The sequence below is a fragment of the Dipteris shenzhenensis genome, chromosome 18, assembly GCF_047967505.1.
Source record: "Dipteris shenzhenensis isolate YYH24624 ecotype China chromosome 18, Dip_SZ_1.0, whole genome shotgun sequence".
NCBI lineage: Eukaryota > Viridiplantae > Streptophyta > Polypodiopsida > Gleicheniales > Dipteridaceae > Dipteris > Dipteris shenzhenensis.
The window spans coordinates 43,925,414-43,949,683 of record NC_141613.1 but is presented as its reverse complement, the minus strand read 5'-3'; the positions used below and the strand labels follow the sequence as shown (position 1 = coordinate 43,949,683).

Below are 24,270 nucleotides of genomic sequence, written 5' to 3'. Positions count from 1 at the left end.
TACTACTCTGATTTCTTTTCAGTTTTGGATGCTAGCATACGCACCAAGCGAAATCCACAAACAGGTCTTGTACATGCACCCTCTACTTACCCAGTGCAATTTAAGAGGGGGTGTTAAAGATGGCCTAGTAGTGAGCACCCAAAGGGGGATTTTTAGGATGGAAAGGCTGAGTCGGCTGGTTGAGTCAGCTACAGGGCCTATTCTGGTCGGTTTTGTGGAAGGGGCAAACAGCCCTATAAAACAGGGCATTTGGAGCCTTATCTGGAGCAGCCTTCAGGCAACAGACAGGAGTAGCAGAGGTACCTACCTTGGGCATATATTCAAGAGGGGAAGGTGACCCAGAGGAAGCCACAAGCTGAGCTAGAGTGGCAGCCCACCTTGGCTGGTTTTTAGGACATCAGACAAAGACTCTACATAAGTTCGGTGGAGCACGCGGGCTCAGAGATCTAGAGGTGCTAGGCATATAGTAGGAGAACATTTTGGTATTGTATTGTGTCCAGTTTGTGGATGGACGGATATATATAAGTGTTGCTTCTAAATTTGTCTTGATGCATAGTCTATGTGCTGGCGTGCACACACATGAATGGTTGTGAAGTACACCCATGTTGATGAAGCTTGATTCCATAGTGAAACACTTGCGCATGTAATTCATGGGCCTATCTATCAATCTTCCGCTTCAGGATACTCTCTGGTGGGATGTCATTCTCTAACACCAAGGTGTCGTGCATGCTGAGCACTTCTGATTGCGACTTCTTGGGCCTCTTTCGACTGTGGTCCTGTGAACTAGTCTGTTGCTGGTGTGTGGGTCTAAAAGAACTGGCCTCTAGCAGAAGACAAGTCCAAGGAGGAAGTGCCAAAGTTAGACAAGGCGCATATCTTGATAACTGCAAAAAGCCTTTTTAGTGTTTTCTATTGAAATGGGGCTATGACCATGTGCATGTTTGATATAGCATCACCAGCAAAGATGAGGATGGGGCTAGATACTTAGGTTGGAGCATGGACATTAGGTCAAACTTGTAGGGGTAGCAAAGAGACTCTATAGACTCAGTTTCAGGACAAGAGACATGGAGGCATAGATACTAGACTTTCATCAGGATGCCATCTTGCTTCCTTATACATATATGATAGCAAGAGAGCTCAATCAAACATTTGAAGACACGCATGGTGGGACCACATTAGCATGGTATGGGAGATACGTACCAGACATGTGCACCACACATGATATGATTGTGTATACGCATTGCAGAGATGGCTAGGATCATAGAGATACACATGTAGACCATATGTAAGGCCGGAGGGGGGGAGGGCTCTACTACTTGGCCTTGCACCTCTGTAGCCCCCTCCCACAAACACTCCCTCCTCACGTTATCACTATGACTTTTATCACTCACTGGACCACATATATGGTGGCCACGTATCCATGCTCATAGACAACCACCAACCTTGATGCCAATGCCAAATTCCTCATGCACTCCATCCACACAACTGCACAACACTCATTCCCTACATGGTCAAGTCCACAAGAAAGCCACACAAATTATCTATTCCCGAGAATGGTTGGTATGATTAAGCATGCAAAGCACTCAGGCAACGTGGGCATTCCAAGAGCATCTAGGCTAGGAACAAATCATGAAGCATTGTTGACACTTAGTGCACTGTGCAAAGCAAAGAACAATAATTTCTTATTTGTATGATTGGACTTATTCTAGTCTTACAAAGGTATATATATATATATATATAAATTCTTGTAAGGTATGAGTAGGAATGATCATCCTTAGATTCATCCATGAGACTAGTGGGCAGAGAAGGTAATGCGGCCTAGTTTTTCTAGCTAAGGTATCCAAATGGATCGACTCCCGCCCTTCTGGTACAACCTAGATGTCCCATCTCCCAGGATCCCATGGGAAGTGATCAATATGGTTGGATCTATTTTAACTCCACATGACACAGACTTGAGGGGGGACCAAGAGTCCCCCACCAAGCTCCAATTTTATTACGACCAGTTTCAAAGGATGTCAAAGGATGGGTGATTGTCAAACCCCAGTACTTGGAGGATACATGAGTCTCGGATTACTTGGGCAGTTGCTATCGTCCCACCTACTGGGGATTGAGGCAGGGAGGGTAGCAAGCATATTCAAAGAGTAGAGGATATGTAGGCTCTGCACAGTCGTAGAGATGGAGACCAAGGAGCATTTCAAGTGTAGATGCTTGATATAGAATGATATACGTGATTGATATCAGTCCCTCTTTCAAGAGGGCCTTACTATTAGACCATTGACCCAAATGATCCCATTCCCTTGATCAGATATATGTTGACGTTTACTTGAGATGTGGAGACACAAAGGGAACATGTAGGGACAGTTCAACAGTAGGAGGAGATAGACACACTTGAGGACGGATCGTCCCACCAATTGGGGATTGAGGCAGCAGGGAGGGCAGCAAGCATACCCCAAGAGCAAAGGATATGCAAACTTTGCACACTCGGGGAGATGGAGGAGGAGGAGTAGATACCTGGCATATTATGAGATACATTGTTGATATCATTGCCTCTCTCAGAATGAGCTTGGCTTTGGGCCACTGACCTAGAAGATCCATTTCCTTGATCAGATGTGTTTCAGTCTTTAACTAATAGAGATGGGTAGACACAAAGAGACCCTACTGAAATAGATCAGCTAGTAGAAAGAGATAGAGGCACTCAAGGCAACGAGGGATCGGACATAAATTCATGTCACATAATTCTATGCGTTTGGGTTAGCACTAGGACAAGGGAGGAGGGGGCAGAGATAGTTGCGATGGGTGCAAGGTTTATTAGTGCCAAGGAGAGACAAAGAGAGATAGAGCTGGAGTCACAAAGATTGAGCGTAGAGAAGAGGCGGATTAGGACACAAACGATGGGGGTTTGGTCTGTTTCGACTCTACTCAGAGGTGACCCCTAGACACAAGGGATCACTGTTGATATGGAGACCGTGCCTCATGTAGAGAGGCAACTCGATAGAGGTAGATACGAGATATCCTCGCATCCCACTAGAGAACCCCACCATAGCTGTACACATCTGTATCCCCCTTGTTAGAAATCACATAACAGAGGTATATGCATCGGAAGACTAATAGAGCTCAAGAACTCACACAGTGGTGTTAAATATGTGAAATCCAAAACTTCTTTCTTATATGTACTTAACATACATGTAGATTTGCAGCAGCAAGTAAATGGACAATGTAATGGAGAGATGTAGAACCAACAAAACTTATATTTCCATCCACAGCAGACACAATACAAAAGCAATGTTCAATGTGTCACCCTCTTGTAGCAAAGTGCTATCTAGATGTGCACCCCCGTACATGGGAGAGTGGCCTGAACCTGTGTCCGTCCTGAAAGAGGCAGCGGTACCATCCTCGGATCTCATAGTAGGTGGAGCAAGTGCATATGAACTGCTGTCTCCACCTCTGCCTATGTGCATAGCCTGCAAATCCGCTGCTCTCTGTGTGCCTATGGCTCTCCTTGTCTCAATCCTCAGCTGATGGGACGAGACCCGTCTGTCCTCTAGATATTGGGGCCTGGTGATCACTCCATCCTCTGATACCATCAAGAAATAATCGTGGTAGAGAGAGAGAGAGAGAGAGAGAGAGAGAGAGAGAGAGAGATTAAGGCATCCATAAAGTAATTTTCTTGTCTAGCAAGGGTCTATCATTTTCTTGTCTAGCAAGGGTCTATCATTTTCTCTACTTAGTTATGCTAGAACCAGCATATCCCATGTTGGCAAGCTTCTAGTCAAAGTGTTTGAGCTATTTAAAACCACTTTGATATTGCGTTGCTTATTCACTCTCAACACATTATGTAGCTCTAGGATGTGTTGTTTTTGTAGAAGCAAGAGCAACAGCGACCACAACTTGCTCAAGCCTTCATGCTATCTTATGTTGCGTAACTCTGTGTCTAAAGATACTGTACTAGTTCTCATTTGGTTCTATGGGAAAAAATAAGTTGAAAATGGTATAAGTTGATTTTTCATTTCTCACCTTGAATTTGGTGGTCTAATGTCAAATGACAGTTTTAGACAACAAGGCTGTCAAGGTTATGACTATGTGCATGCATGGACCGGCTCCTCCAAAAATTTGCACAAAAATACAAGAAAGCAAAAGAAGAGGTTGATAAATGGGATGGTGTGCAAAAAAATCTTGTTAATCTCTTCAGCAATGCTGCTGCTATTCTTGAGAGGCTGCCGGTAAAAGTTTTACTCCTGTGTATACAGACATGCTTTATACTATTTTTCACAAAGGGTATTTCCAAGACAGAGAGCTTGAGGTCTGTTTCTTTTTTCAATGTTGGGGTCAATTCAGAAATTTTGACACTTCTATGAAATAATGACGTGACATTGCATGGAGGCAGTTTTACTGGCTTTTATTGTCTGCACAATGAGGATTAGATTGGTGTGAATTCTTGCACATGGTTTTCTATCATCAGGCAGGTTGTGCTACAACATTTTTTCATTTGACTCGTGCCTTTCTAGTAGTGTTTAGGGAGAGATGGGTATTCTTGGGGCTCATTCGATTTCCGAGTGCCATTCATGTACAATTATTAATAATTTGGACCATTAGACGTGGGTCCATATTCAAAGGGAGAGGTAGAATTGGGACTAATACTGTAATGAAGTATTGCTTACAACCAAGATAGAGGCACTACATATACCTGAGATTTAGACTGAGAATAAGATATTGCATGATAGAAATTTTTGGCTACTCAGAGAATAATCTAAGGTATCGGAGAGATATCATGCCAAGCACTTGGGATTACAAGTAAATACAATACAAGAACTTTGCGCAATCAAAACAACATGGAAGGATACTCCTATCAGGTAAAGGAAAACCATAGTGTCCTCTTTTATCATTCATGCCTATTCGCCACCTCACATAGTTATAAAGATGCTTTTATAATCTCATTGCCTCTGGATTTCTAAGACTATATTCTTGCATGGCTAGCTGCTACCTATCATCTATTTGACTAGTTAATTTGACGTTATTGACTACATCAGTATAAAGGTTACCCAATCTTGAGATTAATTTACCTTTCAAGCTTGAGGTGGTGAACAAGTAGTCTCAAGATATGAATTTGTTGGCATCAGCAAGGACACACACATAGGTGCATACAAATTTTTTTTTGTAAAAGAGATTTCTTACAAGAATATGTACAGTCATAGCTGTCCAAAGTGGAACAGCTACTGAAACACAGGCACGCACACATGCACGTGCGTGCGTGCTCGCGCACACGCACACAGATTAACATCCTCAAAAAATCTCATGGGCCTATGGGACAGAATACATCAAAAGAAGAGACCCATACAAGCATCTGTGGGCTGAAGCAAAGGGCACGCTAGGGACCTTGCTTAATGCTATGCTAAGCTAACTCAAAAATCAAAACTGAAAAGGCTGAAAGACAGAAAATTGAAATTTCTAATCCAAAACCGAGTGCCATGGTGGCTCTCCTGTGGGCTGCAAAGATATCCCGGATTTGCATCTATTAGGCTATCTCTCGCTATGACGGAGGACATGATCTCCTATCCAATGGGCTATGTCGGGTGACGCCTCTCCTCTGGCGGTCTCCTCTGAAGAGAGTTGAGATGGACAGACCTTGATCGTGTGTACTTTGGTCAATCTCCATGTCATGTGGTCTCTGCGTCCCTCGCTCAGGAGCGTTGCATTGTCTCTCACCATTGATTTACATTGCCCTCATGTCAGCTAGCTCTCCCTCCTCCACCCAGCTATGCCGTGGAGCCAACTCAAATGCATAGAAGTTGCATCGGTGTGCTTTTATCCTGTGTGCGTATCTCTAATGGGTACGATACTTTGAAGAGACCTTAAAGTTTCTTAGATTGAGGCCTATACAAAGTATCATACCCATCAGATATCATTTCCATAGTATTTCCTTCTTTCGTACATGCATCTTGCATGAGTGTAGAAACATTTGCATCAGTGTGCGTCTAGCTTTGTGGTTGTATCCAATGGTTATGATACTTTGTTTAGGCCTTACAAAGTATCATAACCATCGAATATCCTTTACAAAGTATCATAACCATCGAAAATCATTTTCATGGTTTGGAATGGATATTATTGAATCCTTGTTTCTTACCATGCATCATCCTACGCGGATTAGGGTTGGTCACCTCCCCACCTATGAGCCCCCAAATGAGGAGTGCATTGGGGGGGTGGACCATAGGACAATAGAAAGTGTCATGGGGTTGCCACATGGGCAGCACAAGGAGAGAGATCTCTGTTAGAGGAACGCCACGATGGAGGGAAAATCTGCTAGAGACATTTCTAGAGGCTGTCCACAAATGGAAGAGGCAGATTTACGCAGGGTTTACAGCAAGAAAGGGCTGCTTGGACAGGGCAGATGATGTCAGCGAGGGTATGGACTGTATGGACATCCACGTCAGCATGTATGGACAGTTATGGTGCAGGCTGGTGGGCTGGCTGGGGGTGGTGCACAACAGGTGAAATCAGTAGGAAGAGAGGCGGAACAGGCGCAGAAAGTTTTGGCAGGGTTTGGGGCAGCGTAGGGCCCCTAACCTTGGTTGGTACAGCCTGAGCCAGTGGCTGGATGCCACGCGGCCAGGTGGGCAGCAAGAGCCTGCAAAAGGGAGCCCTAGAGAGCATTTATACACCTCCTCCCCTAGTCGGCTGGTAGGGGGGATTCCAGTTGGCCCCAGTGGGCTGGCTGGTCAGTTTTTTGAAGGGGGGCTCTGCCCCTACAAAAGGGGGCCTTGGGGTCTCCATAACGTATCGCTTAAAGCAGCCACAGAAGAGCAGAAGGGAGCAGCAACAGTTGTGGACCTATATCCAGGAGGTGAACCAAGTTGAGAAGTTGTAGACTTAGCTCAGCAAGGGTTACCCACCTAGGCTGACCACCTGGGCAGCAAGGTGGAAGGATCACTAGATAGAGAGTCTACATAATCTCGGAGGAGCACACGGGCTCAGGGATCTACTAGTGCCAGGCAAATAGTAGGAGAACTTTGGTAAGATCAGAGGACTATGGTCTGGTGGGACTCCGCATCTCTTTTGTATTGTGTCTGGTTTGGATGGTGTGGATTCTATATTTGTCTTGGATGCATCATCTATTTAGTGGCTTGCAAACACATATATGGTTGTGAACTACACACAAGTAAAAAGGTTTGATTCCCTAGTGAAACACTTCCGCGTGTAATTCCTGGGGGTGCTCTAGCAGTCTGTTGTTGTAGGATACTGTCTAGTGGGATTTCATTTCTAACATAGTATCGGATCCCAGATGGAAGTTCACGAGAAGTGAGCTTGAAGGCAAGGACCTTGCTCAAGGACAACCTTGATTCATTGCTCAGGGGAATTAGCTTCCACGTCTAAAGGATTGTACCTCTGGAGGGAGGCTCAGGTTCAGGTAGATGACGTTTGAAGGATTGTACCTTCGGAGGAAGGCTCCGATCTCTACGACACTCTACTGTATCCTTTTCAATTCATTGTCATGGCCAACAAATATGAGATCCCTAATTTTTGTGAGCTGGGCAAGCTCAATTACCGATTATGGAAAATGAAGGTTCGGAGCCACTTAGTGTTGAGGGATTTGTGGGAGATTGCGAATGGGAGGGAGCTGATGCCTCAACCCACCGTGACTACCCCAGCCACATCAACGATAGTAGTGGTGCTGATACCGGCAAACCCTACTTTAGTGAGAGCATGACAAATCTGTCATGCGGAGGCCTTGGCTATCATTGTGGGTACCACGACAGATTTGGTGTTTCCTCACATACAAATGGCAAACACTTCTTTCAAGGCCTGGACAACATTAAGGGAGATGTATGAGCTCAATACAGAGGCGAGGGACCCCATGGATATCGGAAAATACCACACTCGTATCTTATGATTGGCCGCCAAGATCTACGTGTCGATACTAGAGATGGGGATCAGCGGCGGCTACACATAGGCACATGAGCAACAGGCTCTAGAATAGGCAGGATTCCAACAATAGCACTCCACCCTAAACCACATTTTCACCCTATGGGCTATCACTGAGTAGGCGAAGTCAAGATCCCAAAAGTCTACACATGCTTTGTAGACTTTTTGAAGGCCTTTAACGCTATCCCACGCTCTCGTATGATCAGGAGACTTCTGAAGATGTAGATTCCTGAGATCATGATCTAGGGGTGATGCTTTGTGTATCTGCACAATGGTGGTAGTATTCCAAGCAGGTGGGAAGCCGTGGCATACCGCATGGTTAAACATTTGCACTAGAACTGGAGCTAGGACCTCTTGCCCATGCATGAAATGCTCAGCCCATAGCCCCTCATGATCCTAGCTCTTCGGATATGGAGCCGACAGAGTGCAGCTTGTACATTGTGTGCAATGAACAATTGACTAGCGAGCTTGGGCATAGTGGGCATATCAGTTGGTGCTTGGATCAGGACATCGTAGAGTGAGCTCGCATATGTGTGTCAAACATTTGGGTCTGTGATGGGAATAGGCGGCTTTCCTTCATATAGAAGGCCCCAACCAATAGTGGGATTTCCCCCCGAAAAGATCATATCACCTCAAGGAAAGCCCACCTCTTATGACACGTCAGTCATTGTGAGATCCGTAGCACCTCGTGTGTCGTCAAATGGCCTAAAGCTCGCTCATGTGTGAGGTGAGATCTCATCTCTTTGCACTCGTCATCAAACCAAGAGTTTTGAGGCATCTTTCCAACTGGAACCTGTGCGGATCAAGTCATGGGGAAAGATCTAGTGGCAGCATCTTGTACCATTGAGACAATGGTGTCCAAGGCACGGGCGAGGTCTGCATCATCTACAAGTGAGGCTGGAAGTTCATGAGCCAAGTGGCTCACATAGACTGGATCAGGAGCACGGTCAAAATGGATCTGGACACGGATGGGTATGGGAGGGGCTCTCCCTATGGCTGGCATAGTAGCCGAGATGCTAAAAGCCAGGTATGAGTGATCAGCTCCGAGGCACAATAAAGTTATGAGCGTATGTAGACTCTTTGTCCAAAGGATCTCTTCCACCTTGCTGGTCCGGAAAGTCAGTCTAGCTGGGCAGCTCTTCCAGCTCTTAGTCTAGAGCTCCTTGTGCTCCCTTCACCTCTTGAATATAGGCCCAAGGGAAGCTCCTTTGCTGCTCTTATTTGCTGGATATTTGCTAATGAGGCCAAGGTGCCTCCCTTTTATAGCTCTAGGCCCTCCAAAATAACCAACCAGTAGGGGGGAATGGCCGACCCAAACAGCCCCAACCGCTTCCCCCCACCTCCAAAAAAAAAAACAAACAAACAAACCAACCTGATTTTTAGGGCCCCTTGGGCCAACCTGTAGCCGACCTGGGGCAGCTCTTTTGGGCTGCTGCCAGGCCCCAAGGGTGGCCTATATAAGGCCCCACCCTTGGGCAGTTCCAAGGCAAGGTGGCTGGCCTGCCATGGCCACCATCCTTGCTCTCCTCTTTGTCTTGCAGCGCCTCCATCTCAGCCCATGGATTCAGTGCTGCAGCTCCGTACAGTTCTGTGTCCAGTCTTGTACAATTTCATACACCTGCATCAGCTCTCCGTGCATCCTCTATTGTGTATATGCTGCCCACATGGTAGTCTAGATTCACCCTATGGTTCACCCCTCCTCTGCTCTCCACATATGGGGACTCACAAGTGGGAGGTGACCAGTCCTATTCCAACACTCCCTCTCACCAACCCACATTGGGCTGATTTCAATTCGCCGATGAAGATGCTCCAATAGGTCCCGTGTTGTAGCCCTTTGCGAACACTTTGGCATCGTCAGAGTCTTGTCCTGGCTTTTCAACCAGTGGCTCCTTCTCTGCTAGGTCCAGTACCTAATGGCACTACCACCTTTAGTCATAAACCCGCCTCTAAACTCAAACTCTCCAAGTATCAGCATCCTCCAACTGTCCCCCTCATGATGGATGAACAGCCTGAAGTCCTCTAGGCACCAAGCTCTTAGGGTTTGTTTCAACTGGTCCTGCGTCTGGCTAGGTCGGCAACCAAACAGCATACCGAAGACATCATATCCCAAGAACAAATCCAGATTACTTGGACCATCAAGCTCCAACCGTGGTTCTGTATTGTTGTCCCCCTCTAAGTCACATCCACCATTTGATCTTGAGTCTTCAGGTCCTGTGGAAGAATCCCCCTCTGCTTCAGCAACAACAGCCAAGCACCCAGATGACTCCAGGCACTCATCACTGCCCATCACCTTCACAAAGGATCTAGACTCCTCTTCTAACCAATCCTCAACGTTTGACATTTAGATAGTCACACCGGGGTCCACATATCTAATCTAGCAGCACACGGAGTGGCCACCAAGAAAAGTTCTCCTAACGCTGGACGGACAAAAACAGCAGAGCCTAATATGCCTCGTCTTTACACAAACCCACGTAATACACTTCCTCTAAAAGGTTTCCCTCATCCGGCAGTTTCACATCAGCCCACTCATCATCATCCACATGCAAAATAAAATGCCATATACCACCTGCCTTTACAGAGAAAACTGTCTCATACTGAAAGGTCCATCCAAACTCCACTTGTCTTATCTCGGAATCTATATCTAGAATGAAATACATTTCACACCTCAAAACAAAAGATCTTAACTCTCCTTCCACAAAGGTTTGTGTTCACAGGTCAATATACACAATATATAAAAAACCCACACACCAGATACTTGATTCAACTCTTAGAACAGCTCTTTGTCTCTGATCAGATCTATATGCTGTACTCCCTCTGGCATATCCTCCTCTGGAAACAGGATAAGCTCTGCATCTCTATCGGGAACATGTACAATAACAGTCCATTTATCATGACAAGCCTCATTATATACTAATTCAGCATGCATACTCCAAAATGTATCTCCTGTAGACCCCTCTTGTCCACCTCGAAGACAATAAACATATCTGAGCTTCTTCTGCTAACACTGGGAACTCAGTTCAGCTTTCCTTCCCGACTTCACTTCAAACTCCTCAGGCAAGCACAAAGAAAACTCTGATTTTCTGAAGCCAACAGATCAGCCTCAAAATCCTCTCTTTTCTTCCTGTCCTGGGTCACTACTTGCTCAGAATCTCTTCTCCTAGTCAGTAGCACTTCCAATCTTCAAAAACAGTTCTGATTTTTTGCAATTTCCAGCAAGTACACTGGCATACAACACCTCAAAACAGGTCGGCTACTCCAGGACAGCAATTCAGCAGTGCCAGTAGCCAAAAAATCCAGTCGCCTACCTCAGATGCATTGCCAAACAGCAATTCCTCCGGCTGGAAACACCTGTAGCACAGTCGCCCAGCTTAATTCAAGAACTTCCAATAGAGAGCCATCGTCAAATCTTCGAGCAGGACCCTTGTCACCCTTCTTGTGAAGATACTGCCTCCCGGCTTCTCTATTGCATCAAAGAGCTCATGGAGCTTTCACCTCTTCGAAGGTCCTCTGTGTAGTAGCGACGCCTCCAGCCAGCCAAGAATCTCTTCATATGCACAGTCATCAAGCCACGACGATTCCTACAGCTCCCCGTTAGTGCAATGGCCCCAAACTTATGTCGCCATGCAGAGAGAAGCCCACGATCAAAACTCACTCTCCTACTAGGAGCTCACACAACAGCTACTCTCCTTTCTATCATCTCCCCAGTCGCATGTCTGTGCAACGCAGCAGCTTGCCATCAGCCCATTCCTCCCCCGTCGGCCCATCCATCAGCCCACACGATGACCCGCCCGCGCTCCCGTTGCACAGTAAAGACGCCACATCTAGCAACTCCCAGCAAGGACCATGGCCGACCCTTCGAGCAGGATCCCCGTCACCCTTCTGGCTGCCATCCCACGTACCTGCCATTTCATCCTCCAGAAGCTTGCTCTTCTTTATGTAGCCACATTGCATGCATGTGCTAGCCTTCTCCAAAAATCAGCCATGTCAGCCTTGATTAGCCACCTCACTTTTGCCTTTTTACCACTTCCAAGGCTTCCCCACAAAACTTAGACCAAGGCATTTAATGTACCACACAACAACCTTAGTGCTCACTAATGCATGTCACAAGCACGTGCCATCTAATTGCCCACCGACTAACCACATATAATGAAATAATCCCAACACAGTGGATTTACAAGACACTCATGACATAAAATGCTCATACTTTCATGCACATATGACTCAGGACAATCACCAAGAGTACATGCCATCCCGCAACAAAACACCGTCAAACAGTGGATACCATGCTCTGGGATGTCTGGTGCACCCACACTGTAAAAAATCGCACTCACCGCACACTATACAGCTCCCTGGTCACTCCAAGCACATCTCATGTACATCACACCGCGTTACATTTTTCGTCACACACCTTTAGCAACCCCACTCTTCTGTTGTGACATTCATGTCCAGCAGCTACAAGAAAAAAATCAGCAAACCACCTGGATAAAAAACAAAGCAAGCTTGTACTCTATGCATCTGCTTTTCTTCCCCGGATCAAAATGAAAACTTTGAACCCTCCACTGCCAGATATGCACAATCCACCATCCCCTTGGATCAAAAGGAATCAACAACACACCATATAGATGTAGCCACTAGCTCCTTCCATGTACCCACATCCTCACTAAGCCTCCAGGATCCCATAGCTTATCTTGCCAAGACATCATACAACTCCACCGGCTATTAGCCATCACACTTGTATCATGAGTTTTGCTCAGCTTCACATGAGCCACATCTTTGGAGGTCACTACCTCACACATAGATCTTTCATACTTTCTGTTGCAGTGCACAAAACCTAAGCACAAGGTTGAGGAAACATTTAAGGATAATTGGGGAACAACCGATGAGAAGTGGGATGTAGTAGTCGAAGCTTTTCGGTACAAAGATTAAGCACATCATGGAACTAAGGACCTTTGAGGAAGCAAAAGAAATTCTAGAGTGTTGTGCTACCATGGAATGAGAAATGGATGCCATCTGAAGAACCACATGGAACTTGGTTGATAGAATTGGATCGAAGTGGGTTTATCCTACATGCTATGCAGAGTCTAAGGGGAGTCAATTATGGAAAGACGTTTGCGCCTACACTGAGGATGACTCATGTTCCTAGCTTTGGCTGCCTACCATTAGTGGTCAATTTTCCAAATGGATGTGAAGTCTATCTTTCTAAATGGAGAGCTACATGAGGAGGTCTATGTCGAACATGTACAGGCTTCTGGTATTGAGGTGTAGAAAAAGAGGTATGTAGGCTTGGCAAGACACTTTATGGATTTAAACATGCTTGAGTGCATGGTACCACAGGATGGATGAATACTTCTATGAGATAGGCTTATCTTGTAGTCCATCTGATGCAAACCTCTATCTCTTCACAGGGAGGTAAGACCATGATAATAATCATGTAGATGTTATCATAGTGATCACAAGAGGGAGATCTAGGAAGTCAAGGGACTCTTGATGGAGTTTGAGATGATAGACTTAGATGTTCTACATTACTTTCTTGGGATAGAAGTTTGGCAGAAGAGCGACAATGTCTCCATTTGTCAAGAGAAGTATTGTCAGGAGGTCCCAGATAGAGGAATGCAAGAAAGCATCAGCTCCAATGGGGGTCGGGACAAAGCTGAATAACGAGAACATGTCTAGGTTGATTGATGCATTGTTGTATCACAGATTGGTTGGAAGCTTATTGTACCTGATCAATACTATCAGTTCTCATCAAAGTGAGAATCACTTGAAGGCGGCATTCAGGTTTTGAGGTATCTGAAGGGTATACATAGTTATACCATGCCGGGAGTGATGTCATTCGGATCGGGCTGGAGATTGGGATACACAGCACTCGAGATCAGGCTATTACTTCATGCTTGTGTCAAGTTTCATATCATGGCTTAGCAAGAAGCAACCGACATGTGCACTCTCTTCGAATACAAAGCGGCATGTTTGTTGGGAGTTTGTATGACTCAAATGGAAATTGGAGGACATGGCAGTTCTTTAGGAGGGGACAATGATCATGTGCGATAACATGAGTTGCATAGTGATTGTAAAGAATCCGACATTTCATGCTTGGATGAAGCATATCAAGGACCAAGGCTCAATACCATTTCATCCAAGAGCCGATTATGGATGAGATCATGCAGTTGCGGGCAACATAGGGAAATCTATTGAATTGATGTGACACTGTGGTGTTGGGGAGTGGGAGAGTGGAAAGTGCATCATGGAAAGAGGGAGTGAGAACCGAAGAGTGTATTCCATTCATTGTGAGAGAGAAACCTCTCATTTATACAGTGGGAGAGAAGGTGGCCTAGATCATAGACACCTCTCCTTACATCAAAGGAGATAACTCTTATTTCACAGGGACTCCTACAGCAAAGGCACCTCCCAAAGTAGGGGCTTGCATTACATCATCACAGGTGTCATGGTCCAGATACCTCATCACACTAAGTGTGCTTCACACACACACACGCGTGCGCGCACGCGATTATCTGACTGCTACTAGTGCAAGCCCTTGATCCCCCTCAAGGGTTTACCTCATGCTATGTCAAGGATACATCTAGTCACATAGTTTCACATGCCATCTCATGGTGGTCAAGGATAAATCTATGGCTAGGATCTCATGCTAGCAAAGGTGTCCAAGGGTCAAGGTTTACATCTCATGGTGGTCAAGGATAAATCTATGGCTAGGATCTCATGCTAGCAAAGGTGTCCAAGGGTCAAGGTTTACAAAGGGATAAACCCCCCCAAAATGGTTCTCTCTCTTGCATGTACAAGGATTAATCTTAGGCCTTTGTGTGAGTTTCTCATGTCTGTAAGAGGTACCATGGAAGTAAAGACATATCACATGGCCTACATCATATGGTCACCAAAGGTGATTTACAAAGACTATATGGACTAAAACACATAACCATAACATTCTTTTTGGAGTACTACTCTAGGCAGAGAACCTCAAAATTGACTACATGATCACGTGATGACAAAAGTTCAAAGATGTTAGACTTTAGAAGGTCCAATCTTTATCTTCCTCTTCATTTGCTGATGCTACCACAAAAATTTGAGACTTCATTTGTTGATGGAGTTCTTTCTTCAACCAAATTTGCCTTGCCTTGCTTCTTTCCATTGCAAAACTTCTCAAAGTGATTGTTTTTGCCACAATAAGTGCAAGGATTGATCTTATAGCAATCTTTTTCAAGATGATTAGTCTTTCCACAATGCTTGCATGCTTTGTACTTGCCCTTTGATGAGAACTTCACTGCAAGTGCTTGAGTTTCAAACTCTACCTTCCTTGAATTTTTCTCTCTCTTCTTCTTGTAGACCACTGATGATGCCCTCTAGTGTTGGTTAGGGAAGATTCTTCAAAGTAGTCACAACATAGTCAAAATCCTGAGGCATACTCTTCAAGAGCAAGGCCATTGCAACATCTTCAGTGACTGAAGAGTTGATTGAGGTCAATTGTGTCATAAAACTCATAGTGTTAACATGAGCTTGTTAACATGAGCTGCAACAGTGTCTCCATCCATCTTAAGTTCAAAGAACTTAATTTTTAAATTCAACTTAGAAGTATGAGAGCTAGCACCAAATAACACATCTAACTTATGCCAAGCCTCATAAGGAGATTCCAAATCTGAAATATGATGCACATAATCATATCCCAAACCTAATGCAATGATTGCATATGCTTTCTCTAACCTCTTAGCATCTGGTGATATTGCTGAAGTAGAATCACTTGCCTTTCCTTTACCTTTGATTGTGCTGGATTCACCTTCTTGTGATGATTGATTCCCTGACTTGAGCAAATCCCACAAATTCTCCTTCATAAGCACAAATTTGATTTTCATTTGCCAAGTATGGAGGCCTTGCCCATTGAATTTATCTATCTTAAAGGTGCCCATGAGAGGGTCTTATCTTTATGTTTAGGTGTTTGCTCTCTTACAAATCACTATGAGTCTCAACCATACAAGTGCATATCTCTTTTTGCATCAAAATAATAATATGGTTTATATGACTTTTTCTTAACAGGTTTTGTCACCTTCCTATTGGCATATCTAGGTTCTTGTTTCTTCTTCTTTGCTTTAACATATGAAGCATTGGAAGATGAACAAGAGCAAGGCATATTTAGAAAAAGCATGACTAACTGAAAGTGTTATTGACAGTTAATCATCCTCAACACCCACATGAACTGAATTTTATCATAAAATGTCAAAAGATTGCCAAATTGACTTGCAGAATACTAGATCATCTTCGAGGGCAAAATTCACACAACTGGAAAAGCTATTGAAGGGGCTTTTTGTTCAAAAGTAAAGCTTGTATACCAAAGAAGAGCCAACAGAGAGCATTGGCGAAATTGTGTGCTATAACGTCCGAGAGAAGTGCGCCATTTCCAACTGTTGTATCTGTGATTTCGCCTCACTCCAACAAGCATTTGGGCTCATATTTGAACACAAGGTAGCTTATGGCCTTGCCCACTTGTGGCTAGAAGGAATTGGCATATAGTTGAAGATTCCGTTGGAATTTTGTGACAAATTGGCGGGTAAAGAAACTGTCGGCAAGGGCCATAGAAGCAAAATGTCGGGGAAATCTTGGAGTCAGAGGTGTGCCCCAAGGAGAGGATTCTTCAGTTTAGAGGGCTTGAGAAATGGTCGCTCGAAGTTGGAGAATTGAGCTTTACAAGCTCTGGAGAGAAAGAGGGTAAAATAAGGAAGAAGGTGGAGGATGGAGAAGAAGATGATGAGGTGGCATTTTGGAGCTAGAATGGACTAGAGGCTCTGATACCACATGTTGGGGAGTGGAAGAGTGGAAAGCATCATGGAAAGAGGGAGTGGGAACCAAAGAGTGTATTCCATCCATTGTGAGAGACTCCTACATCATAGGGACTCCTACACCTCCCTAAGTGGGGGCCTTGCATTACATCATCACCTGTGTCATGGTCCAGACACCTCATAGCACTAAGTGTGCTTCACACAATTACACACACACACACACACACACACGCTTGATCATATGACTGCTACTAGAGCAAGCCCTTGATCACACAATTCCAACAAGTGGTAGAGCTGCAGGCTTGCAGCAGCTTTTTGTAGGTAGGGACATGGCTTATTTATAGGCCTGGCAGGGAGCTGCAGGCAGGTCAGCAGGTGCCCACAGACCAAGCGGATCTATCACAGGCCAGGTCAGGCTGCACTCAGCCAGCAGTAGGGTAAGTTTCTGACCCTGGTCGTCTGACTCAGTTGTCTGTTGACAGGAAGGGGCCAGGCCCTTCTATACCTATAAAACAAGTAAGCATTGCCACACTGCTTCTTCCACTGAAGCCTGATCCTAGGCAACGGAGGAAGAGGATTTTGAGCTTCATAGCTCCCTACAGTTCTGTGTTTTTAGGGTTTTCCCAGCAATCGCTGGTGCAACAAGACTGCTCCTAACTGACAGTAAACTCCCCTAAATTTGGTAGAATATGCAGGAAAGTTAGAGTAGTGAAGTACCTTATGTTTTAGGAAAAAGGTAGGAGAGGAAGATCATGGGCTGGATCTTCAACAGGGACTTGTGAGGGGCTGCACAAGGACAGGAGGAAGTCAATCCTTTATAGAATTCAGCTGAGTATTGAACTCTTGCTGTATATTCTGTTTCAGTAATGAAGTACAAGTCATGAATGAATTGCCAAGTACAACTAGAGCCCTTATATAGGTATGGCCCAGGGCAGTACAAAGCAGTATTGCTTATGGGATTACCTCCTAGGATGCCACGTGGCAACTTATGGTATCCCCCAAAAAAAGAAGAAAACACTTACAAGCCAATAAAGGCCTTTCTACTAACTTTTAGCCTAAGTAAAAAGTAACCCTTTGTTACAATCCTCCCTCCTCAAATAGAAATTTTTCCTCAATTTTGAAAAGGCTGTAACCTGGACATACAATGCTCCTCGTAAACCTGAACAGCTCAATTCTGGTCATATCAACCCTCCCTGTAGACATGCTGATCTGTAAATGGATCATATAATATTCCCAAGAAATCAAGCAATCGGGTGGAAGAGCTATGCTGTCCAATATAACAGATCTGATCATATAATCCAGTGAGAGACATGCTGATCTGAGAAAGGATAGTGAATGCTGGCTGCAGCATGTCCATATATGCTATATAGCAAGAGAAAATCAAATCTGCTCATAAAGACTCAATTTTGGCCATAGAATTCAGCTAAGCAATTGAGGGTACTGCTCCACAATTGTAGATGGCTACCAAGAAGACTCCTCATCAGGTAGACCTCTCCATTTGATAAGATATTTCATGAAGGACTTGTTCCTCAACACATGATCTCTAAATCCAAGGATCTTCTCAGGTATATACTCAATTTGGCCCTCTTCATCCATAGGAGGTAGCTCTTCCATAACTTGCTCCTTAGGCCCCAAATACTTCTTGAGCAGTGATACATGGAATACTTTGTGTATTCTAGAGGATTGTGGGAGCTCCAACTCATAAGCCACTTCCCCAACTTTCCTCAAAACTGTGTAAGGTCCATAATACCTATGAGCAAGTTTAGGTATTACCTTTCAAAGAAGCATGCCTAGACTTATGTAATTTGAGAAATACATAATTCCCTTCTTCAAAATGAAGATCTCTCCTATGCTCATTAGCATAATCCTTCATCCTTGCTTGGGCCCTTACCATATTATCTTTACATTGCTGTAATAGAGCAGTCATGTGAGCCAAATCATCCTTGGCTTGCTGGCTTGTCAATGCTTGATCAATAATGGTTGATGGAACATGAGCTTTACAACCTGCTTGAGATAACTGCTTAACCAACTTGTTTCTTTTATCACTCAGATCATCCTTTGGAGTGGGTTTAAAGGATGACTTTACATCCGTAGCCTTGTAAGCCTTAGGTTGTCCCATGCCACTGCCATACACTGTGGGGAACCTAGAAATAGAAGAAGTTGTAGCAAGTATAGGAAGTTTGCTTTCATCATTGGAAATCCCTTTGACCATAGGCTTAGTTCCAAAGTGACCAATACCCAAAGTCTTCTCCTTCCCATTGTATTTGGGTTCATAAAGCTCTGCCAACTACATGGCCTCTTTAAGAGAATTGGGCTTTTGGGCTGCAACATCTGAAGCAATACTAGGGTGCAAATCATGGATGAACTTGAGCATTCTAACTCTTTCATCAATACCATGAACAAACAGAGCCAATTTCCAAAACTGTTTGATATAATTTTTCATTGATCCTTGCCGAGTAAGATCGTACAACTTACAAATATATTGATCCTTAGTAAAAGGAGATATAAAATTTTTAAGCATTTCAGCCTTGAATTCATCCCAAGCATTAAAAGTTAACCCTTCTTGCTATAGATGCCTCCACCTAGAGTGGGCATAATCTTCCAGATGAAGAATAGCAAATCTGATTTTACCTTGATCACCCTTTGGGTATAGAAGAAAGTAGTCATCCATCTTGCTGAGCCATTCCTCCAATTCCTCAAGAGAGGTAGAATCACCTTTGAACTTAGGAAGTATAATCTTGTCTTTCATATCTTTGTCTTGATGAACAGGTCCTTTTGGTTTAATAGCTTTTTGGAATGTCATTGCTGCCCTAAGGTCCGCTGGTAGCAACTTATATTCATGGAATTTTCGACACAACTCTTTAGCTGCTGAACTGTTATTATTAGGAGTCTTACCATGTGCTGAATCCTTTTCCATATGAGCTGTAACTCCACTAGAGTGATAGGTCCTTTGGGCAGAAGCCATAAAACCAACCGGTTCAGTTACATGTATAGGATGATCATCATCATCATTTGAACTTGAGTCTCCATCAAATTGGGGATCCACAAGTCTCTTCCCATCATAAATTTGGCTTCTCTTTAATTGGTCAAACCTTTTATTAAAAGTGGTAGACATGTTCTACATCCTTTTGTCCATCCTCTGATTATTGGTCTTAATCTCATCAATTAACTCCTTGAATATCTGTAGCATTGGGTCCATACAACTCTTTATGATTTGCTCTTGGTTAAGGGATGCTTGTACTTGAGGAGTTGCTGCTAAATCCCCTTGAACATTGCCAACATGAGGATCATTGGGCTTAGAAACTACAGCCTGATCATCAATTGGTTCCTTTTCTGAGATGGAATCAAGGATACCCATTGGTTGCTTACTAGCTTGACCAGTAGATCTCTTTACAGGCATCTTCAATGACTAGAATCTAGAGTAAATGCACTGTCTTAAGCCCTTATCAAGAATCAGTACCAAAAGCCCCAAATGCTAGTCTTGTCCTAATTTCGCAGGTCAACTTTCAGAGAGAAAACTTGAAAATTTCCATAGAAATTGCTAGAACCTTTGGCAAATAGCAATTCTGCACTAGCTGTTGCACTGAATTTTTGAAATTCTCAGTAACAAAAAACCAGATTACTATTACACTTTGTCAGTTGCATTCATGGAGCTAGGCGACCATCTGCACTAGAGCTGACCTGAAATGGAGCTGTACATTTGAAGTTAACAGCAGTTCCTCCATTCCAGCCAGTCGAAATAGCTCATAACTCCTCCAAATAGTCTCGGATCACCACCAGACTTAGGGAGCAGCCTTATGAGATTAGGTCGAACAGATCAAGCCAAGAATGTCCTAATTTGGTGCAGGAAAACTGCAGATCATCGCTTTCTTCACTTTCCTGCGCCAGAGAGAAAAAAGCCTCAATGTTGACTCAATCCTCCATCCTTTTAGGAATCTCGCGCATAGAAATGATCAGGGAAGCAAGGGCTTTCCACTGATGCAAAAAGCCCCAAATTCTGAGCACTTTGGAAATCAAGGTTTCTCAGAGCTTGCCATGTGGCAGCTCACAACAGAGAGCACTTCTGGCGCTGAATTTTTGCACAGAGGTAGGCCCTAGGCTCAAGAGCAGATGCTCCAAATTTCAAAGTGATTGGACAAAGAATTCCCCACAAATTCCCACGAAAAGTGCTCTGATACCAATGCAACAAGACTGCTCCTAACTGACAGTAAACTCCTCTAAATTTGGTAGAATATGCAGGAAAGTTAGAGTAGTGAAGTACCTTATGTTTTAGGAAAAAGGTAGGAGAGGAAGATCATGGGCTGGATCTTCAACAAGGACTTGTGAGGGGCTGCACAAGGACAGGAGGAAGTCAATCCTTTATAGAATTCAGCTGAGTATTGAACTCTTGCTGTAGATTCTATTTCAGTAACGAAGTACAAGTCATGAATGAATTGCCAAGTACAACTAGAGCCTTTATATAGGTATGGCCCAGGGCAGTACAAAGCAGTATTGCTTATGGGATTACCTCCTAGGATGCCACGTGGCAACTTATGGTATCCCCTAAAAAAAGAAGAAAACACTTACAAGCCAATAAAGGCCTTTCTACTAACTTTTAGCCTAAGTAAAACGTAACCCTCTGTTACAGCTGGTAGATTGTAGCTCTGCTAAGAGCAGTTTTCCCACTTGTGTGGATAGATACATTTCAAGTTCTGCTTCAGTATCATCTGGTTCAGATTTCTGAGTGTAGGTGGAGTGTGTGTGCACTAACAATGTAAATGGATTCAACAGTTGCCCTAATGTCTATGTAGAGGTCAGTGAGAAATGACTGTATTATGCTGCGTAGGGTTACTTCACGAGTGGGAACAATGCATAGGCCTCATAAGAACCTCGACAAACATAGTTCATTCCACCGCAAATCCCTAATACTAAACCAAACTTTGGCTCACATATGTTTTAAACAATTATGGAAGCAATCAATGAGGATTGAGATTTCAGCAGAAATCTGATCTTTGAATGCAAATATATGAAAAATGATGCAAGCGTGCTAGACTCAAGAAGAAATTGGACGCTCAGATGTATTGGGTCAAATAAGGATTTAGATTCTCAGTAAGAATGCAAATTTCAAGTGTCCTGCATCAACAAGACAAGGCTAACTCTTTCTGTTGTGTGTAGATGATCGTGGATGTTGAAAATTATGGAGTGCTAAAAAATGTTGATGGTATGTCAAAGGATTTACCAGCAAAACAAGTGGAGTCCTTGGAATCCATTTTTACTGCTCTTCACAAGACTTTGTAAGATTGTAGGATGATGTCTCTTACACCTCTTTCCTTGTTTCCACAAAGATCATGTTGGGCATAAATGAAAAAAGTACTGGGCCATAGTACAATATTAATTGAGGTCACATGGCTATTTTTGTGTCTTTTGGGAGTCATTGCTGGAGCTTGTTGCTGATGATTTGTTGTGTTACGATCTCTTGTGGCATGCTGTGTTGTGAAGAGCTTTTTAAAGTGTGCCTTAAGTGTTGATGTTTTATGTGTCTATGCTTAGCCATCCTTTGGACATTTTAATAAGGATTTGTGAATGAATGTGGACAGAGGTGACCTGAAGAAAATCATAGGTGCTCTTGAGAAGATCTGGTCTGAATCATGCCAACTCTTGAAAGGGGAAAAGCTGCAAGCGAGTTCAATACAGGTTCAACAACATTTTGGCCTAGGACCGAGCCTTAATGAGTGTATTCAAGGGTTAGAAGAACTCTTTGTGATGCATAGAGACGAGTAAGCACTTTGGTTTACATTTTTCTTAATTGTCTACTAGTTTGGTAGTAATTCAAGTACCGAAGCTATTTGTGCAAAATATATCATGCTGCTAGTCAATAACAGGTTGGCAATACATTCTCCTGTGTTGCAGGTATCATTTAAAGGTTTCCATTGTTTGTGCTCTGTCATACCATTCAAGGTTTTTCTCTCCTTTAAACACACTGTTGTGCAAGAGAAGAACTTGTGCTACACACTGTTTTTTTTTCTAACTACACACTTTGTAATCACATTTTTACGGTGTAGTTAGGAAAATGGATACATAGTTTACAAGTTTTGCTCTGAAATCCTGTGTCTTGTTGATTATTTGGCAAGTGCTCCTGATGTGGCAGCTATGCAGAGTTTACTTGCTGAACAACCCAACATCCCTTCTGATGAAGGTATCAATTCTTCTTTTTTGCCGAGTCAACTAGCTGCATTTACTACGCTTTGTTTGATAGGCTGTGGCAAACTATCGACTGCTGCTTCTCTGATGGCAGTGCGAATCATCTTTGAATATTTCTATGCTGGATATAGCACTTGAAAGGTCAGTGATACTAAACCTTGAGCTTGTTATTATGAGTTGATTCCAATAGGGAACTCAAAAAGTTGCTGTTGAGGTCCACAGGACGCAGGCCATGCCTAACTTTGGAAAGATGCTGTTCAAAAGTACACCTGTACTACCTTTTGCAGGGCTTGTGAGCACACGAATCTGTCCAGCTCTTCAATCAAATGATTTTAATGGAGATCTGTTATTTTTTCACAAATTTTGAGCTTCAGACTGAAAAGCACCTATGCTTTCACAAGGCTTCCTGACGGCAGTACAGGCATCTAAATGAGATTTGATATGTTGTGTCAAATATTTGGAATCGAAGAAAGCCAAATGAAAGCTCTTCTAAGGAATCTTTGGGCTTTTCAGCTCTACCTAAATCTCTCTTATGTTCTCCATGGAAATCATTTGCCTTGGAACCGAATCCACCTAGAGAGAATGCCACATTTGCTGCAGCTTCTTTTGAGAAGTTCTCTTTGTTGCCAGTGCACTCTTTTGAACTTGGAATAATAAACACAAGAAAATATATTAGTACAAAGAATCATTGACAAGCAAGACAAGTGACGGCTTCACCTCAGCCTTTCCCATTATTGTGAGATTTGAGTTTAGTTTGTCTTGGTGCAAGGGTAGCTTGAAGGCTATGTATGTGGTTGAGTGGTCAGACCAATAGTAATTTTTTGGATCTATGTGACATTGTTCAGTGCAACCATTTGGCTGGATTCGGTCCAATGTCCTGTTGTAGATGGTTGTGGGTGCTTGGTGTATTGTTTGTGTTTATGTGTGGCCATAAGATCTTATAGGATGGTAGTTGTTTGGGAGTTGTTTATGTCCATGTTGAAATCGCCCAGTATAATTGGGGGTTGGCCTGGATTTTATTTAGGCAAGAGCTCTTGTATAAGATCCAAAAAGAGTCGTTTGAGGTATTGGGGGGGGGGGGGGGGGGGTATATATGAACCAGATGAGGTGGAATGCTGTGCTGTGGTGGATAATCTCTATTGGGCCTTTGGTAATGGTGTTGGCTTTGTGTAAGTGTTATTTTGCTTTTTAATGAATGGAACTTCCAAGGCTACTCAAGGCATCAATTGTATCATAGTTAGGTATGTTTTGGGTTGTATATTTCTTGTTTCCTGTAACACACAAAGTCACCATGTATTGCCACTTAGCATTTTTTCATTGAGAGAGTGTTCAAAGATTGGTATTGCTCCAAAATCACAAAACATTTGGTAACGATTTTGTTTTTGTTCTAGAT

The 24,270-nt window shown here is 43.6% G+C and overlaps 1 protein-coding gene across 6 annotated transcripts in view; it reads left to right on the top strand.

Moving 5' to 3' along the window:
* LOC147891272 (uncharacterized protein At5g43822-like) overlaps window positions 1-23,298 on the top strand; it is a 48,299-nt gene extending 25,001 nt beyond the window's left edge. For 2 of the 6 annotated variants that reach the window (XM_087389670.1, XM_087389671.1), the window contains exons 2-8: window positions 4,047-4,142; window positions 21,852-21,970; window positions 22,274-22,453; window positions 22,587-22,634; window positions 22,808-22,872; window positions 22,972-23,010; window positions 23,156-23,298. In XM_087389670.1, the coding sequence (XP_087245796.1) occupies window positions 4,089-4,142; window positions 21,852-21,970; window positions 22,274-22,453; window positions 22,587-22,634; window positions 22,808-22,872; window positions 22,972-23,010; window positions 23,156-23,244 (594 nt within the window). In that variant the 5' untranslated portion in view covers window positions 4,047-4,088 and the 3' untranslated portion in view covers window positions 23,245-23,298. Of the gene's footprint in view, window positions 1-4,046; window positions 4,221-21,851; window positions 21,971-22,273; window positions 22,454-22,586; window positions 22,635-22,807; window positions 22,873-22,971; window positions 23,011-23,155 lie in introns of all 6 variants that reach the window. The other 4 variants (XM_087389667.1, XM_087389669.1, XM_087389666.1 and 1 more) reach the window with 3 other exon arrangements.
* Window positions 23,299-24,270: the final 972 nt, after the last annotated feature.